The sequence below is a fragment of the Prionailurus viverrinus genome, chromosome D3 (assembly GCF_022837055.1).
Source record: "Prionailurus viverrinus isolate Anna chromosome D3, UM_Priviv_1.0, whole genome shotgun sequence".
Taxonomy (NCBI): Eukaryota; Metazoa; Chordata; class Mammalia; order Carnivora; family Felidae; genus Prionailurus; species Prionailurus viverrinus.
This window is the reverse complement of record NC_062572.1, coordinates 48,835,661-48,855,448: the sequence shown is the minus strand read 5'-3', so window position 1 is coordinate 48,855,448 and position 19,788 is coordinate 48,835,661. Positions and strand designations below refer to the sequence as shown.

At 39.0% G+C, this 19,788-nt stretch overlaps 1 protein-coding gene across 3 annotated transcripts in view; it reads left to right on the top strand.

Moving 5' to 3' along the window:
* The window catches only part of ZNF521 (zinc finger protein 521), a 280,213-nt gene that overhangs the window by 235,627 nt on the left and 24,798 nt on the right, over positions 1-19,788 (top strand). For all 3 annotated transcript variants that reach the window (XM_047828570.1, XM_047828569.1, XM_047828571.1), the window contains 2 exons: positions 15,251-15,382; positions 18,028-18,143. In XM_047828570.1, coding sequence (XP_047684526.1) covers positions 15,251-15,382; positions 18,028-18,143 — 248 coding nt within the window. The remainder of the gene's footprint in view (positions 1-15,250; positions 15,383-18,027; positions 18,144-19,788) is intronic.

The window sequence follows — 19,788 nt, the reverse complement described above, 5'->3', positions numbered from 1 at the left end:
GTGAAAATCTCCGCATGAGGAAGAGAAAACAGCCTTTATAAGTGGTACCATTTGTTGAGAAACAAATGATTCTGCCTTGCTTCACACAGTTTGAAAATAATCACTTTTTTTGGTTTTCAAAAACAGATTTACTTAATAAAAATGAATCATCTCGGGTTTCCAACCCATACCGGCAAAATTGAAATATGTTATTTCTTCAAGAATTAGTCAGATTTTTGAATGCCAAGTTTTGAACTCAATCTTGATGAATTTGAAAATAACCTAAAAGGAAAAAAGCATCAGATGTTTGGCCTTAAACCTTAAAAGGGCACTAAGATAAACCATTAAGATAATCAGAAAGGTCTCTTCTGAGGGTACATTTCTTTTTAACTTTTTTAAATGTTTATTTATTTTTGAGAGAGAGAGAGAGAGACAGAGAGACAGAGCGTGAGTGGGGGAGGGCAGAGAGGGAGGGAGACACAGAATCCGAAGCAGCTCCAGGCTCTGAGTTGTCAGCACAGAGCCCGACATGGGGCTTGAACTCACAGACTGCAAGATCATGATCTGAGCTGAAGTCAGGAGCTTAACCGACTGAGCTACCCAGGTGCCCCTGAAGGTACATTTTTTTGAATTTTTCTCCCTGCTGTGATTCATTGCCTTAACTGAACACACATTATCAACACAAGCTGCTGGCCATCTCCTGCCTTCCTGAGCATAGGGACCTAGTTAACTAAGTATCATAGATGGATTCATTAAAAACTTGGTTACGCATTGAAATTCAGCTATTTTTCTTCCTCGTAATCGGGATCCTAGACTCAGGTTTGAGCCCACTTCTGACAGTAACTACCCTGTGACTTTGAGCCAATTAGTTAAGCTCTTCCTGGGATTTGGGTGACATAGACCAATCCATGTGTTAAGCGGATTAACAGGGAATCAATGTGTATAAACCCACACCACATACTTTGAAAATTACAAAATGCTATATAAATATATGGGAGGTAATACATTTATAACCGTCCTCAGGTAGGAGTAATGAGAGGAAAATGTACCCTTGCAATAGTATTAGCATTGGTAAGAGCCTCCGTCTTAAAGGACTCTGAAAAGGGGGTGGGAGCAGAGTTTGAAATTGTATAGACACTTCATTCAACTTCTTGTGCTTAAAAGTCATGTTGGCCTGAGCACAAAGTATGATCTTTTGCAGTAAATGAGGTAATATGCAGACCTAATCGGGTGAGTTAAGGCCACAGTGACTACTTTGATTTGGAATTTCCCTGCTGTTATCACTTTAAGACCGAATTTCTAATATCCATTTCAAAAGATAGATGCCCAGATTCTAGGTCCTCTGGGTGTCACTCGATTGCATTGTTCTTCTTGTTTCTTGTGCTGTTCCCTTTTGCGGGGGTGTCCACCTGTATCATGGGTGCCAATAGGTAGAAAGAGCCTCAGAATGCATTAGTCAGACAGGATGCCCATTGGTCGCTTCCTCATCAGTCACTTGCTTACACATAAGGGTGTTGTGACAGTCTTAGGTGTGTCTAATTCTCTAAAGTTTTTTTTTTTTTTTTTTTATTTAGTTCAAGTAGCTGGACCAATATTTAATTAAGAAAACTTCTCTTCCCATCCCAAGGAATGCAATTTATTTTGTCACTGGGCATTTTTCTCATATAAGTTATGTATACATGGTTGGTTATTGTGCTTGGTTGAAAATATTCTAAAAATATTTCCTGCCCTTAATTCTTTTGTGCACAGCCATATAATGCTACTCTATTTCACACCCTCGTTTATATTTCTGAAACGTCTTTCCTCCAATATTCAGAAAATAAGAAGTTTTCATTGTTGGTTCATGTCAGACTGTTTGCCTCCTCTCTCATTCAACACTTACTATCCTACAATATTATAAAAACTATTTACTTTTCTTGAGATTGTCAGATATAAAAACTCTCATGCTAATCTCTGTCTTTAAGAAACCAAACATTGCTTCTGCTTTTCGGAAGCAAAGGAAGAGTAGAAGGCCAAGACATCACCGTGGGCCACCTTTTATCCTGGACTCTCGTATTTTTATTTACTAACAATGAAATTGATAACTGAGCTAAATATGATTTCGAGATGGACATAAATTTTCAGAAAGAACATAAATTTTACAGTTGAATATCAAATTTCTACTTAGATTGTTCAAGACAGCTTTGGAATTCTCTGCTGATTGCATCACATCATGCAGGGACAAAGCAGACCTTTTAAATATATAAAATGTTGGGGCTCCTGAGTGGCTCTGTCAATTAAGGGTCCAACTCTTTCCGGCTCAGGTCACGACCTGCAAGATTGAACCCTGTGTCGGGCTCTGCGCTGACAGCTTGGAGCCTGTTTGGGATCCCCTCTCTCTCTCATTCTCTCTCTCTCGGCCCCTCTCACACTTGTGCTCTCTCTCACTCAAAAATAAATAATACACATTTTTAAAAAATAAAAAAACATATAAAATGTTTAAAGTAATTGATAGATATTTTAGTGATTTTTTTCCAATAGATTTCTTTTTGTGTTAAAAATTATCAGCCTTCTTTATATTGACACAGTGTACAATATTTAAATTTTTAGAACAGATCTTGAATGAACTGGTTCAGGTTTTAGAAAAATTGTCATAAAGATAGGGGATTAAAAATTTATTGTGCCCAAAGCATCTTTACAATTTGGCATTATAGTCTTAGGAATATTTAATAGCTTTGCAGAAGGTAATACAAGGAATTGCTATCTAAGAAAGAGCAATCCTTAATTATTATGTCTCATTCTTCATTTAACCGGTACACTTAGTAACTAATCTATGGTTTTTGTTAGGTCCACTTCCTCATCTTTAGCTTTGGTTTTTGACCTAACAAAACACCCAAGAATATGTACTTTTCATACTTCCAAGCTAAGTAGAAATAAGAAATCTTTGTTACAACATAAATCTTTTGGACTGTCTTCCTTCCTCCCTTCCTCCCCTCCTTCCTTCCTTCCTTCTTTCCTTCCTTCCTTGCTCCCTCCCTCCCTCCCCCTCCTCTTCCTTCTCTTTTTCCCATCTCAACAGATAATAACTCTCTCACTTAGGTTGCTCTTCACTGACAGGAAACAGACAGAAGGAAATAGAAATGAGTGTGATTCATTGGTATGCCAGTAACATCTTGGCTTCAGCATAAAGTGCCTAGATGTGCTGGTGTATCCAGAATGATGCCCAAGAGAGAAAAGTAGGTTAGGAACATATTGAGCTAACCTATTTTCCATACATAAGTATGGCATTTCCTTTTTGGTAAGCCACACACTTAGAATATACATGCAGTCTCAGTTTCTTCCCAAATACTCAATTTAGTACCATATCAGGGAATGGTTCAGGAACTTAAAGATGAAGAATTCGCTACAGGCAGGCTAGAATTAAGAAATCAGTCTTTGTTTCTGAACAATTATGATTCCATAAAGAAAAGCTCAAGTCCGGTCTCCACAGGATTTTAGGTGGCAATTTAACAAATCAATAGGTTATTGCCATTGAGAGTTAAGCATCAACATTCTGCCATGGGTGAGTTGTATCATCATGAGTGTTTCCTTCACATGGACAGCTCAGGCCAAAGCACTTTACCGAGAATGGTGTTCCCTCGCTTCTCTGCAGAATCTGGAGATATGGGGAATTTAACTTTCAATACCAACAGGGGCTGCATATGAGTTAAGGCTTCACTTTGCTTCTGAAGAGAGAGGAGCGCTCTCACAAGGGCAAGAGAAACTCTAACCATAGTTGGTCAGGAAATAGGGGATGAAGTGGATTGAAATAAATTTGGGCTTTGTCTTATCGGGGAGCAAAGGAGTGACCAGGCAGCATGGAAATATAAATAACTCATTGCACATTACCAAAAGATCTAGAAAGACAGTAACTTACTTTGCTTAACTATCAACTTGAGTCTTTGTATTTAAGAGGGAGGAAACTTTTTTAAAGTGAGGGTTTGGGGGCGCCTGGGTGGCGCAGTCGGTTAAGCGTCCGACTTCGGCCAGGTCACGATCTCGCGGTCCGGGAGTTCGAGCCCCGTGTCAGGCTCTGGGCTGATGGCTCAGAGCCTGGAGCCTGTTTCCGATTCTGTGTCTCCCTCTCTCTCTGCCCCTCCCCCGTTCATGCTCTGTCTCTCTCTGTCCCCAAAATAAATAAATGTTGAAAAAAAAAATTTTTTAAGTGAGGGTTTGGTGGGACAGTGTGGTGTTGGATTCGGGAGCGCTGAATTCTGGCACCGGCCGTGACCATACACTTTGCCGTCATAAGTGTGTCAGTTACTATATCTAGTCTCCATTTTCTCATCTTTTAAACAAGTCTATAGTTAATTATATTGTCTCCATGGACATTCCTAACTTTGTCTAACATCCCAGCATTTAGCCAATTACATAACACTTACCCTTTCATTTTTTTTCCTATGCATTCCTGGTTTATTGCTTCTTCATTTTACATTTAAAAAAAAAAAGCACAATGTCCTGGGATCTTTGAAAATACTTGAGCCAACAAATACAGTTTAGGGAGGTATTTATTAGAATATTTCTTAGTAAAAGGATAACGCCAAATCATGGTCAGCCAACTCTCCTGTGCCTTCACAATCAGGTTTCCCATATCACTTTTCAGATTTCTCTGAGCCTAGGGAGCATTATTTGCTTTTGGAGGGACGTTAATCACCTTATGGTAGTTTTATGCCATCCTCTATTTTTCTTTAAGCATAAAAGCTTTATCTAAAATATGGTATGGAAGAGGCAGCTGTATATAGGTTCCAACGCTGTATATTTATTTTTCTTTTGTGTTGCTGCAGTGTTTTTCCTTTGCTAATGTATTTTGACACCTTATAGTTGTAACCTGCTGTTCTCTTTAATTGCTTATTGTTATTAATTATATAGTGGTATCGTAGTTGGCTGCTTGAGCCACTTGGCTGTAAGGAAATTCATTTATCATTATTGCCGTTGGAGCTACAGAAAAGTGCCAGCACTCTATCCAGAGATGAATGTTTTTGAGCTCACATCCAGTAAAATTTTGAACATGGGTCAAATCCTTAAGTGTTTTTCTTTCTGCTGCTACCCTTTGCTTCTGCTGGTCTCTGCATCGAGTACCTTCATTTTCTCTTCTCTTTTGTTTTCAGTCCTAGATTTGCTGCCCTTTCAGTGAAGTTTATGTTATTCTCAGCACTCCATTTAGTGGCCTGTCCAAACCGTACCCTTTATTTCCTCCTCAAATACCTAACTGTAAATTTTCCTTCTTAGAATTTCCTTTAGAATGTGAATAACATTCCTGCCTTTACGATTTTGTTACAAGCACCTTTTATTTTAAATCAGTAATGCTGATTGGACGTTGTCTTAAGCCCCACCTTTCAATGAAAGTGATCGTTATGCCTTTAAGAGTAACTATATACCGCTTCTACTCACACTATAAATAATCAGATATATTTCGATTCCCAAATTAGGAAACTGCCAGTAGAATGAATCAGTGAATGAATGAATGAATGAATGAATGATATACATATACAACCATGGGGATGTGTACTTGCACACAGCCAGCTACTTCCTGATATCTGTAGTTTCTTTAAATGTGGGCTTAATTTAGAATTCATGACCCCACAGCTGTATGTGCCACAGAACAGCCAGGCCAGAGAGTTCCTGTGCCTTCTGGCAGCATGACATTAAATTCACACTAGTTAAGCCAACTTAAATTGAGCCTCCTTGAACCTTCCTAAATAAAACTAGTGGCCTTAATTACAATCAGGCAATTTAAAGGTTATGGAGCTCTAACTAGTACTGCAGTATATCACTTTAATAATGCACAGGAAAATTTCTCTAAGGGGTGGCATCGTTTGATTAGAAGAATTCAAGTTTCACAGCACATTTCCAATAAACTGTTTTTAGAAATCTTATTGCATTTATTGCACCATTACCTTTTTTTATTCTTCAAGGCCAAGTTTCTAAGGTCACACCAATAGAACAATAAAAATGTGAGTCATTTGCAAATAGCGTGCAGTATTGTGATTTTTGCATTGCTGCTTAGGATTTTCTTAGTATTGCCACAAAGTAAAAGGAAGATATGGTCCCTTGGAAATATGAGATTCTTGCCCCTCTTATACCTTCGTGCCCCACCTGTCACAGAGTTAACTTGTGCTTTGGTGCTGAACCCCGATTCTGAACACCGCAGGTCAGATGACTTTGCAAAAAGTCATCAATAACATAAGTTTCTTAGATAATTAGCTTTGGAAATGCCTGACTAGTTTCTTGTCTGGAACCTAGTGCCCATGGTTGTTGAGATCCATAATATTTGCAGAAGCTGGTGAACCTCATTCCATTTCTTTTGTTTGTTTTGTTTTGCTGGGTTTTTTTTTTTTATTTTGTTTTAAAATCATCAGCGATAGCAGGTTATGCTTTCTAGCAAAGATAAACAGCTTTTCAGTGTTTGGAGACTTTCTCCTTCAAATAACTCGTGGCTTTATGCCAAGAAGAAGAAGGTAAACAAAAGAAAAGGCCCTGACCCTTGCCATAAAGCCAGCACAGTAACATGAACACATACCTGATGAGAACCGTGTCCAGCGTGTGGCTCCCATGGCTGGCCCACTGCTGTGCGGAATTAATATTGACTGTTGCACTGTCTCAGTACTCCAAGATGTTTTCTTGATGGATTTAACTTTAAAGCAGGTTACATTTAGTTTCTTTCGATTTTACCAATTTATGGTTTGTTTGGTTTTTTGTACAGTACTTGAAGGTAAATCCCTGCACTTCTACCTGGGCCACTACTCCCAGACGTGAGGCATTAATAGTATGTATTTAATACCAAACAGGAGAAATTTTAAGCAAAGGGTGCAATCGATGCATACATCTGATTAAACCAGTTAGTTAAAAGAATGGAGCTTTGTAATATCAGAATACATAACTATTAATAAAAATTGTTTAAAAATATGTGTGAAGTAGAGGTTTCTCTATGACTGAGGGCAAATAAAAGGTGAATATCCCTTCTTTCACATGGTTCTGTTTTTGTATTTCAGGTATAAAATGCATGATCACACTTCCCCTCTTTTTTTTATTATTTTTTATATGAAATTTATTGTCACATTGGTTTCCATACCGCACCCAGTGCTCATCCCAACAGGTGCCCTCCTCGATGCCCATCACCCACCCTCCCCTCCCTCCCCCTCCCCCACCCGCCATCAACCCTCAGTTTGTTCTCAGTTTTTAAGAGTGTCTTATGCTTTGGCTCCCTCCCTCTCTAACCTCTTTTTTTTTTTTTTCTTCCCCTCCCCCCTGGTCTTCTGTTCAGTTTCTCAGGATCCACATAAGAGTGAAACCATATGGTATCTGTCTTTCTCTGTATGGCTTATTTCACTTAGCATCACACTCTCCATTTCCATCCACGTTGCTACAAAGGGCCGTATCTCATTCTTTCTCATTGCCACGTAGTATTCCATTGTCACACTTCCCCTCTTGAAACAGGAGATAAGTTTGGGCTCCTCAGTTTCTTGCCAGAGTTAAACTGGCAAATAAGGGCAGTTACTTTGTGAATGCTTTATTTGCCAGAGCATTTTCCTCTCATTTCAGGAAATAGCAAAGGCAGGCAGAATAAGGTAAATTTTGGTTAGTCCAAACGTGTCATCACATAGGGCTTAATGTACAAGGGAATGGAGCAAACTTTTTAAACAATTGATAAATAATATCGTTTTGGTGTTAGTCGCAGCCTTTTCTTCTGATTGAAATTACATGTAGGACCAGCAAAATGCATATTTCCCATAAATTCAATAAATATTTATTGAGTCCCAGCTATGAGCCGTGTACTGTTTTAGGTGCTTGGCGCACATCAATGCACAAAACAGACAAATGTCCTTGCCCTCCTGAAACTTGCCTTGTGGCACAAATTGATGAATAACCCCAAACTTAGTGCTTGGCACGCCCTCGTTCAGAGATATCCTGGGCTGCCATCCACCACTCTTTAATAGGCAAGGCAAGAGCTGAAATGCATTACTGAATTGGAAGCATGCTGTTTCCAATCATATTGTGTGTCTAATTTATTATGCAAAAGGGAAGTAAATTTTTATAGTGTCTTGTGTGCTCAGAAACTTTGCTGTCACGGTAGAGAACATTGCAGCACTAAGGATTAGGTGGTGAAAACTTTGTAAAAGAACAAAGGTTACTTTCATGCATTCAAGCAAGCATATATAAGGGGGAAAATTGAGTGTCAAGTAAAGTGGACCCTTTTCGATGCAATACAGCCGCATATACGCAAGTTAAAGCTTTATGCAACAAGCTAATTTTTGGAAGCCACGCTGTTTTCTACCGGAGCAGATCTAAAGGATATATTTCAGACTTAGCTGGTCTCAGTCCTCACTCCTAACTCTGTTGCCACCCTTGTCTTTTTCAGGGCTAGCAGTATTTCTTCTTTTCGTAGTTAAAATGCTTTTTCTTGGGGGGAGGTGGGGAGTGGAGCTCAAAGTGATTTTATCGGTGCATTACCAAAAACTCATTTTTTTAAAATGAAAACATTTGGAGCCCAGGTTTTTACCTTTAAAGCTATTTGCTGGCACTGTATGCTTTCTCTGAGACTTCCACTGTGGGCTCATGTTTAAATTAGGAAAGTAGAGAAGAAAAGGCTGACGACCTGGAGGTACCAAAATACTGGTCAGGTTTGAAAGATATCTTTTCGTCTACCTGCTCATCCTTATTTTCAAATGTGTGCCAAAATATCGCTGCTGAGTCCCCGCAGGTGAAGGGAAGCCACTTTTTTCAGTGGGTTGTTTGTTTTATTGTTTATTGTTTGAACAGCATTCCAGCGTTCTCTCCTACATGAGAATATTCAAATAACTATACCCACAACCGATAATAATAGCCAAGGAATTGGACAATACTGCATCTCAGAGCATCTAAAATCCCACTGCCTGCCTCTCCCATCCCGGCCCACCTGGACCTCCTGCTAGTTTCCAAGCTGCTGATGTTTATGGGGCTCCAGGCAGCCCCTGGGCTCTTTAAAATCTGCTGGGTACAATGCAGCCTACCCCAGTTGAATCATTTCCTGCTCCAGCCCTGCTGATAATGAGAAGTTCAAGACAGGAAATAACAGTGTCAATATCAGTGGCTTTGCTTATAAAGTCCAAAAGCACCGTAGCCCTTAAGACCATTGGCCAAAAACAGGTAGTAACAGAGTTAAATGCAGACTTGCACCTTGTAGGGCTCCTTGAAATAAAATTCTGGCGGAGACACGTGGGGTGCATATCATTTTGCTTTTCTCGAGATACCTAAGGGTGGCACGTGTGGATAGTCAGAGTCGAGGCACCTGGTGCTCATTTGCTCCTACTGTCCCCAATGCCCTTTCTCTCTTATTGTGAGTCTTATGCTTGTATCCTGTATTCCTCTCTTGTGTGGCATAGAAACACTGACAGTGGCAGACATTGCCATATTGCCAGTGAGAAAATCCAAGAAGGTGCTGGCGTCAGTCTTCAGGCAATGTTCGTTTTCGTGTTGAATTGTTCAAAAGAACAGAGCAGAGCTTTTTAACCAGTGAAGAAAAGGTTCACATAATATTCAGCACTCTCAAATTCTGCCTTACTTTGGGGGCTTAATGACTAATCTACTGGCAGACTTTGAGGCCTAAGTAATATTCTCCGTTGCCAAATTAGCACCTCAGTGTGTTTACGTTACAGTTGTGAAATATGTGCAGTATATAATGCAACAAATTACAGTGGCCTGAGCCCTGGAAAGAGCTCGAGAGATGTGGCTGTGCGTGTGGCAAATCACAGTACAGTCTGCCTATTTTTCTACTCCTGGTTTCTAGGGTGAGCCAATGTAGCCGAGGGGTGAGTTTTGTCATGTATGGCTTTTCTTTGTTACTCCTCAGACCCCTAGCTTATAAATGTGTGCTTGGAAATGAACTCAGGGAAGAGGAGAAGCAGAGTAAAGGGTTGGGGGTTGGGAATTGGTTTAGGGCATAGTTTTGTTGGATTTAAAAATATATATAAGGATATAGTGGTATACATGTTCGAACTGGAAAAATTACAACTGCAGGGCATTTGATTCCTCTGTTTGGATTCCAAGGGCAGAGTTTACTCCCACTCAGATCAGAGCTTTTAAGTATGGCCCCGGCCACACGATGATGCACCGAGAGGGGTTTGTATCTTTGGACTTTAGCCTATAGATTTATGCAGTGGAAGAAGCTGGAGGACCCTTCTGGCCAGTCTCGAGGGTAAATAAGAGAAGGAGTTCTACTTATAAACTGTTACAAATTGGTCCTCAGTAATGGCTGCCGTGTTGATCAGACGATATAAGGGGGCCCCCAGTGATTCCTGGGATAACAGCTGCATGTAAGTCAACCACTGAACATTTGCTTGTAGCTGCTCTAGATTTTTGTTTTTATTGAAGGAAAAGGAGTATAAACATGGGACACACAGTCTGGAGGCTGCTTAAAGGGTTTCTCTTGTTTAAAGCTTATATTGAAATGTCAGTGTCTAACAATTGCCATGTCGGAGCTTATAATTTGAGTTGTGCTTGAACATCCAAATGGTAGCTGTTATTTTTTTCTCTTACAACATGGACTGATGAATAGTTGTGTTGGTCCAGGTTTTATAAATTGGAGAGAGAGAAATTATCATTCCCCTCTGAACTGGCCTCAGACAAACAGATTTTGTTCTTACAGCACAAAGTTTTGTAAATGATTATCACGTTCCCTACATTGAGGTGGTATTGCAATTATGTATTCAGACTCATTTCCTTTGAAACATTGAAGAGTGGAGTAAATATTTACATTAGCATCAGTGTCTTCTGTGTGGACTTGATTCCTGTTAACATTTATGTTCGCGCTTAAATGAAGATTAACAAATGGAAGTAATTATTTTAGCTGAAATTTATATACATGTGAAATCATTTCTCAATTATGCCCACACCGTCATTGGTCATGCTTTAAAGCGGTTGACCAGGACAGGAAGTCGCTGGCCTCCAACATGTTCTCAGTGGTGAGAGCTTCACTCGTGCCTTTCCTGACCTTCAACCCATAGTGCTGGCCACACGCATGCTTCCCTCCACCAGTACATAACACACAGGGGTTTTCTGGAAAGATGAGGGTTTATCCTGGAAGGTCCATGGTCTTCTCGTTCAATTGACTAATCGCGCTCTGGTGTTTCTTTCTCCCTTTCCTTGTGCTAATTTCTGCTCTCCCATGTATTTGTTAGAATACTTTTCAGCCTAGTGTTTAGAACTGGAGTTTTTCTGTACTGCATAATATTGCTTATTTGCTATGTAACTTTTTGACAATCAGAATTGCAGTGTGGCCATCAATCTTTATTCGTAGCGTATGGAAAGGGTAGCAGTTTTAGTCTTTAACTTCCAAAGTCACCTACAAAGGCAAATTTTGCTCCCTGTAGAAAATCTAGAGACTATGGATAGGCAGAAAAGGGAAGAAAAATCTAGAAATTTCATCCGTAGATCTCATCCATAACTTAATAAAAAAAATAGGGCTGCACTAGCCTATTATATCCTTAATGGAATATTGTAATGGTTATTAAATCAATTGACTCAGAATCTCTTTTTAATAAATGAGTCAGACTGTATTATCCAATTACTGTCAGCTGCTACCTTTCCGGAGAGCAGAAATGGTCACTTTGATTGAATTTTTAGGCTTTTGGCACCTTTACGAAGAAGGGAGATAAAAAGACAAGGTGCAAGTTGTGGCTTCTTCGGCAAAATCCTGAGTCTAAGGCTTAAGTTCACCTGCATTCAGAGGTGTTGATAGTGCCTCCCCATGAACATCAACTTGAAATTAAAACCACAGTGTCACTTTACAGCTCCTTACTACCTCATACCAGATAGCAAGAAGAAAGGAGAGAAACTCACTTTTGGAAGGAAACAGGGCTTACCTAAGGTAGATCCCCCAGTACTAAGGATTTTTTAGAAAATTGTTTGAAAACTAACACACTGCTCTTAGCCACACAATGCAAATAGAGAATATATGGGAGCTGAGTTAAACAGAGACTCTGAATAAGGATAAACTTGTGAATTCATATTATAAATATGTTGTCTTAGTTTCCCAATACTATCTCTACCCTGTTCTTCAGTTGAACAGTATAAAATGGGTTCTGTTAACCAGTGGTAAAAGCGTTCTGGGTCCCCCTATCACTCACTCATTATCCATTTGACCCTGTGGAAATAAGCAAGTAGGAGCAGGGAGAAAGTGAGTAGGGAAGTTAATAAAAGTGGGAGAAATGTCTAGATGTGTTCACTTGTAGCTCGGAGCACACTAGCTTTTGCTTATCTATCATTTGCTGTGTAATAATTCAAATATATTTTCTATCCTACTCAAATAGCTGGGAAAAGTCAGTAGTTGGAAAAAAAACCTCAAATGTAACTTAGAAATGAAAGGCAGGTAGAACCCCCAGCATCTTTTTTTTTTTCATATTAAAAAAATGTGCTTTAAACTGTAAACAGTTCTGAAAATGCCAGAAGCTATTGTTATGATCATTGGTATCCCTTAGTGCCTTCACCGGGTATGGGGTTCAGGGCAACTAAGTCTGCACTAATCATGCGTAAATGCCTTATAATTTTGTGAATTCACCTGACTAAATTTGGATTATGTAATGTTTTGTGATGGAATGACTCTGTTCTTAGGATAGGAAATAAATAAAAATCGATGAAGACGTTTTCCTTGTATTCATACACATATATCTTTCTTCCTTTCTATTATTTTTTCAAACAAAATACTCATAGTCAAGAAAAAACATCACATTAAAGACCATTCTAACTTGCATAATTCACTTTGTGCTCATGCAACAGTCAGTCATTATCCCCAAGGAAGCCAGCCAGGCTTACATATATTACTTCACAAATATTGCGAGTTTAAGAATTCCGGAACAAATGTGTATACCTGCTCACACCCATAGGCTGCGTCTTGGTTCTTGTGCAAAACACGTAATTTAAAGATGAAATAAAGACTCCTGGTTACCTTCTTACCACCAAAGTAAGGTCTGCGGCATCGAGGAAACATTTAAATTTGCCAAGTATTTCTGATGATCAACTTACTGACCCAATTCCCTACAGTGGTGTTTCTTATATTTCTTAATATCTAAAATTCGGAAAATTTTTGGTGACTTTAGGATTAAAAAAAGAAAGAGAGAAAAGAACAGATGAAAACCCCTTGATCTTATATAATCCCTAAAGCTTTTTGTATAACCCCTTGTCATGTCAGTATGCACAATTAAACTCCTTCTTACATAATTATAATCAAGGAATTTACTGTGCCACCCAAATACAGAGTAGGTTTTTATCTCTTGTGAAATGTAGACAGTACTGGGTGGCTTAATTAGTGCTTTGCTTCTCTTTTTACAAATTCCAATCCTCTGCTTCTAAAGACTCATACTTATGTGAGAAGAAAGATTAGGAATACAAATAGAGTGATTTTTACTCCTAGTTAGCTAATAATAATTCACTTTGTAATTGAACCTTTGTGTTGCCAGTAATATCAGCTGGAGAAGGACTTACACATGCATGTTGTGTTGCATGGAAGGAAATACCTTTGGAGTATAGACTTGTTGCCCACATGGTACGAATACGTCTTTCACATTCCCTAGATCATTCACTAATGATCCTTAGTAACATTTTTTATCACTGCAAATAGGAGAAGGTAAGAGTATAAGTTGATAACAAGCCAGGTTAAATTGCAACCTCTCTGCCCTTACTCCGATAAGTCATTTGGGAGTAGTTGGTGAATGTCATAGCCTATTTGCTAAGATCATGGACCTTGAGGCCCGGATGCCTGGAGTTAAGTTCTGGCTCCACCAAATATTGACCCTGTGACTCAGGGTAAAAATCACTTACAGTCTCTGGGCCTCATTTTCCTCATCTGTAAAATGGGGCTAATAGTAGCTGTTAAATTAATGAATTTATATCTGGGCCCTTAGAAGAGCAGTGTCCGAAATGCAGAAAACACTCCAGAAGTGTTGGGTTGTTCATTCCAGTGCTACTGGTTTTCGTTTCTTATAATTGCAAATTGAAATAAGTTGGACTAATCCTTAAATTTTAAGTTTCAGAAACATTTTAATGAGGAAATAGGCAACCTAAAAATAATGGCGTCTATCGACAACAGAAACTCTTCACATTATATAGCAATTATTATTACGTTGAAATATTTTTCTACCATCTTGTTCCTAAGATATCAAAGAAAAATCCAGGACTAGTCAAAACTGAGCATGGAGCTCGTAGAAATTCCTTCGGAGAAAGACAGAGTCTAGATCACTGGGTAAAATTGAAACTATCTTACAAAGTAGAAGGAGCAATGAACTGAGAAGATATGGAGAACCGGGAGTACCCTGCATAAAAATAGCACTTGTAGGATAAACTGTAAGCATTAATAATATTTCAAAATTGCCCAGAAATCTTGGGAATAGAAAAAGAAAGTTTGTGTCAATGGGAGTATCACTAAAAACCTTATAGTTAGAAATAGAAATGTGTAGGGGCGCCCAGGTGGCTCAGTCGTTTAAGCATTCGATTCTTGATTTCGGCTCAGGTCATGATCTCACAGTTCGTGCTGTGCTGACAGCATGGAACCTTCTTGGAATTCTCTCTCTCTCCCTCTCTTTCTCTGCCTCTCCACCACTCATACTGGCTCTTGCTCTCTCTCTCTCTCCAAATAAATTAATAATCTTAAAAAAAAAAGAAATATGAATTTGTAGAACATTCTAGGAAAACCAGAGGAGAGACTTAAGGAAGAAGCTGTCCATTTTCCTTGGGTCCATTATTTTAGGACTTTGGAAATACACAGCCATAAAATCATGATAGTGAAAAAGAGATGCCTTATCAGTGACATCCTAATGATACCTTAAAAGCTTAACAAAATGCTTCACCCGGAAGATAAATACTGCCTTCTGATTCTCTTTGGAGTTTAAATTCCAGAAATGTTTTACGTTGATACAAATTCGTAGGTAATGTGAAATAAGAACCCACAACCATATATGCTACTATATATTTATATTTGGTGATGGAAGTAGTTTAACAGATGCAATTACACTTGTCCGTTAAAGATATGATGTGGGGGCACCTGGGTGGCTCAGTCGACTGAGCATCTGACTTCAGCTCAAGTCACGATCTCACCGTTCATGAGTCCAAGCCCCACCTCAGGCTCTCTGGTGTCAGCGCAGAGCCCGCTTTGTATCCTCTGTCCTCCTCTCTCTCTGCCCCTCCCCTGCTTGTGCTCTCTCAAAAATAAATAAAACGTGTAGAAAAAATTTTTAAAAAGATATGATGTGTTTCAACTTTTCTGTTCATGTATTCTTCACAGATGAAGGACTGAACCATGAATGTAAGCTCTGCAGCCAGACCTTCGACTCCCCTGCCAAACTCCAGTGCCATCTGATAGAGCACAGCTTCGAAGGGATGGGAGGTACCTTCAAGTGCCCCGTCTGCTTTACAGGTAGGAAACTCTAGAGAGCTTCATGGCCAGTTCATGGCTTTCCTACCAAAGCATATTCCCACCGCAATGGCCTTTTACAGATAGGACTTCTGTTCAATTTGGGGAGAAGATGTTTGATTTCTGCTTATTAGCATTATTGATTGCCGCCCACTTAAAGGCTCAAATGGGCAGGAAGGTTAACTGTCAGGATGAACAAATGGCATTTCAAGTTCTCTCAGAAGTTTGCACTTTTCCATTTGGAAAACGACATCCATGTTTTGTTCCCTTTTCTCCTCTCGGTGTGAAAAGGTTACCAAGGCAAGAGTGCCTGCACGAAGCTGCTTCTTAATCACAAGACGTCTGACTACAAGTGCAGCCGTGTTGCCAGCCTATGTCTGTTACTTAAACTTGGAGAGTTTTCTAACATTTCCCATAAGAAATAAAAAGGTAGCATTAAAACCCTCCCAAATTCCTGGAGCTAGAAAACAGATTAGATGAACAGATTAGGTGAGGCGTTTATTTCCTAGGAAATTGGATGGATTTTTAATATAAATTTACACTTTTAAGAAGAAACTTTCATTGGATGTTTTGGCTCTATAGTTTGCAGCAGCAGCAAAAAAACAAAAATGTAAATCAGAATCTATAATTTGAAGCCCATGGGGTTGAGATATGATCACACGTATTTCTGGTACTCCCCCCAACAGTGACAAAGTTATTTTGGAAAGTCCTTTGTGATTGTTTTGCATATGTCTTGAACTCAGTGGTCAAGCCCCTCAAGGCTATGTTCCCTTCTTACTTGTCAAAAAAAAAAAAAAAAAAAAAGACCAAAACACAACAAAAATATATCCTTCTCTCAAAATTGACTTCTTTGTTTGCAGAGCAAGATCCCAGGCATTGATTATTAACCTTTACTACATTCAGCCTGTAGATTTCTGTCCTGTAACAAAAGAAGAGAGGGGCCATATTCATTATACAGTTACTGCGAGTAGTACTTGAATGTGTTAATGACATTTGCCTGTGAGCCTCCTTCTTTCAATAATTCCATCAGCCACTCCTTCTTTTGGAACTGTTTCATTGTTGTTGTTCTTGTGCTTTCGATTCATATTTAAAAATATATATTGGGCTTGGGGGGTGCTTTTTAAAATTTATCTTTTTAAGTTTTTATTTAAATTCCAGTTAACATACAGTGTAATATTAGTTTCAGGTGTACAATTTAGCGATTCAGCATTTACATACGTCACCCAGCGCTCATCACAACAAATGAACGCCTTAATCCCCATCACCCATCTAGCCCATCCCCCGACCTGCTTCCCCTCTGGTAACCACCAATTTGTTCTCAGCAATTAAGATAAAATATATTGTTATATTTTTACCACAACACAGTATTTATCTTAAGATACAATGAGTCAGGAGTCTGGGTTCTTTATAAAAGCTCGTGGTAAGTCTTCATAAGGAAGACTGGGTCATAGATCTCATGACTGAGACCCCTAATAAAATAGTTATTTCATGTTGTAGCCAGAAGCCTCATAACATGTGCTAAGTTATATGGAGATCAGTTGCAAATCTGTATAAAAACCCCATTTCTTTTTGTTGATGTAGGTAAGAGACAAAAATGCATTAATCATGAGTCGTCTGCATTTTCTGTGCTGACAGACCTGAATTGTTTCAGTGTATCTTGAAGTAATTTTAGAAATAACAATTAAAAAAAAAAGAACTTCCAATATAAAGCATGTTAGGTGGGAGCGAAGAAATCTGAGTAGTTTTTTAAGGTAATGAGAAATGTGATTAAAATGTATGACTCACAAGAACAATATTCTAATATTTTAGGTTGGCTGGCAATTAGAATAATTTTAATGATTAGAGTGGAGTCAAAGTCAAATGCCAACATCTTTAATAAATCCTCTCCCTGCCTATACAGATTAATATTGTAGATGCAAACTTTTTTAGGTCACAGTGCACCAGGCATCCATCAGAAGTCAGTTCTGCCAACCCAAACACTGCCTCTGGCATATACAATTTAATTATTAATAGTATGTCTCCTAGGTAAACTGTTACACAGTCTTAGGGCCTTGTTTTGTAGTCATTAAAATTGAACATGTTTATATTATTGAAACCCTTGCATTCAGTGTGTAGGCTGAGTTGATCTTAAAGTATCCAAAGAGAATTTACCTGCCGTTCTGTTTCACATTTATAGACAGTGCCCCAGAGTAGCTGTGGGATATAATTTTTAGCATTAACACATTTAAATAGAGAACTGTTTGCCAGCTATAACTTTAGGCAAATACAATAAGCAGGGTTTTGGCATCTATGATTTCTTAACCTGTGGGTTGCTGAGAAATAAGAGTCATTTCTGTTCAGACAGGGCTGTGCATTTGACAATTTTCAGCTTTATTTTTAAAAGATTTATAGGGAGCAGGGCCTCGATAAACCTTTACTTTGGAGCTGTTTGGGCTGAATTGGGTGCTTGGTAGAGTGCATCTTAACAAAAGCCGGGGACCCAAGCATGAGCAGATGTGACTCAGCCCTCCCCAGGGGCCTGGCAGTGGTCACACCCAGAAGGTGCGGCATTCAGTCCGCTCAGCCTGGGTCTGTTCACAGGGAGTCATTGACTGAGGGCATTTCAGAAAGAAAATAACCCAAGGTTCACCATCCTTTTATCATTTCAGTGTTTGTTCAAGCAAACAAGTTGCAGCAGCATATTTTCTCTGCCCATGGACAAGAAGACAAGATCTATGACTGCACACAATGTCCACAGAAGTTTTTCTTCCAAACAGAGCTGCAGGTAATGTCCCCACGAGGAGAACTGGGATTGAACTCAGTTGCTCTTCTTATAGGAAACAAGGGCATTTTAAATCTGGATTCACAGTATCACTCACCCTGGGCCACCATGATGCTCTGTGCGTATTGGGGCAAAGGGAGAATTAGAGGCTGGATTAACAGACACCAAAGTAATTTTGCCTCTGGCTGCTGTCAATCATAAAAAGAACTAGAACAGACCTATAATTGGACCTTCTGACCCAGTGTGATAGGCTTAGAGGTCAGGTTTATTGGACTATGGGATCATTCACCTCGCTGTTATGGCCCATTCTCCCCAATCCTGTTTTATTCATGTTCTGTTCCCAATGGACTCCAAGCTGGATGGATGTCCAAGTCATTGTTATCCTGAGGGACTTGAAATCGGAAGGGAGAGGGGAAGAGAAGAAAGAAGCTGTACTCTTGTCCAGTATGTTTCTTCCACATAATGGAAGAGAATAATTATTACTTAGGAACAGCCTCGTAGTTAAAATTTTGGCATCCAAAGACATCAGGTTTAGCCTTGAGTGTCCCACTTGCTAGGTATATGACTTTGCACTGGTCCATAATGTCTCTGAAACTTGGATATGAAGAAATGACAGACGGGTGTAACACTTATGGGGTTGTTGTTAGGTAACATGAAGTAATAGGTCTGAATCTAAGGTACCAACTATAAAATATAATGCAAATGTTTGGTTGGTTTTATTACTCTTAGCAATAGACTAGTAGTTAAAATATGGGTAAGAGACCTGGATTCTATCCTAGAAATGTTACTTATTGTGAAAGGAAAAGAAGTCTTTTTTTTTCTGCTACTTCACCTGAAAAATGGGCATAATACCTACCCTTATTTTTCTGACAAAACGCTAGGAGTCACGTGTTTTTGTTAAATTTTACTGGTGCCCTTGGAGGAGGATGAGTTCGAACTTAAAATTATTTTATTATTATGAGCATTATTATAAACAATGATTAACAATAAAGTTATTTAGCCTGAACTGGGGGGGGGGGGTGGTAATTATTTTTCGCATTGAATCTCTTAAACCAGGTCTGGTTAAGCAGGAACCCACCCTCCCCCCTGCCCATTCCCCCACCCCCCCACACACACACACTCCTTAGTTTTTCATCGTACACTCTAGACCCTGAGACAACTTTGTACCTCTTTGGGCTCTGGGGAAGCCAGATTAATGTGAACTATGTGTCAAAATAAGAAATTTACAGTTTATCATCTGTTGTTCTATAAGTAAACAAATAACAAATTAAGGAGGTGAAATAAAAAAATCTATGAAAGAATGGGTGAGCCCATTGTCATAGTGGTGTCAGTGGACTGAAATTAAAGTTGCTATCTTACTTTCTATCGCTTCTCAATAGCTATCTACTGTGTCACATCTGTTTGGGATATCTACTCTGACACAGACTGTTGTCAGAAAGTGTATCTTCTTAATACAACCTAAATTTCTGTTTCAAAATATATTCTTATTGCCAGATGTTTCAAAAGATAAGTCCTTTGGGTTTTTAGGACTCTGTAAAGGGTATGGCCAATATACCTAGTGATACTTAGCATGTAAACTGTGGAGCAGAATTAATAATAGCTTAAAATCAAAGTTGTAGAGATTCTATAGAGACTGACTTCTCTCTCA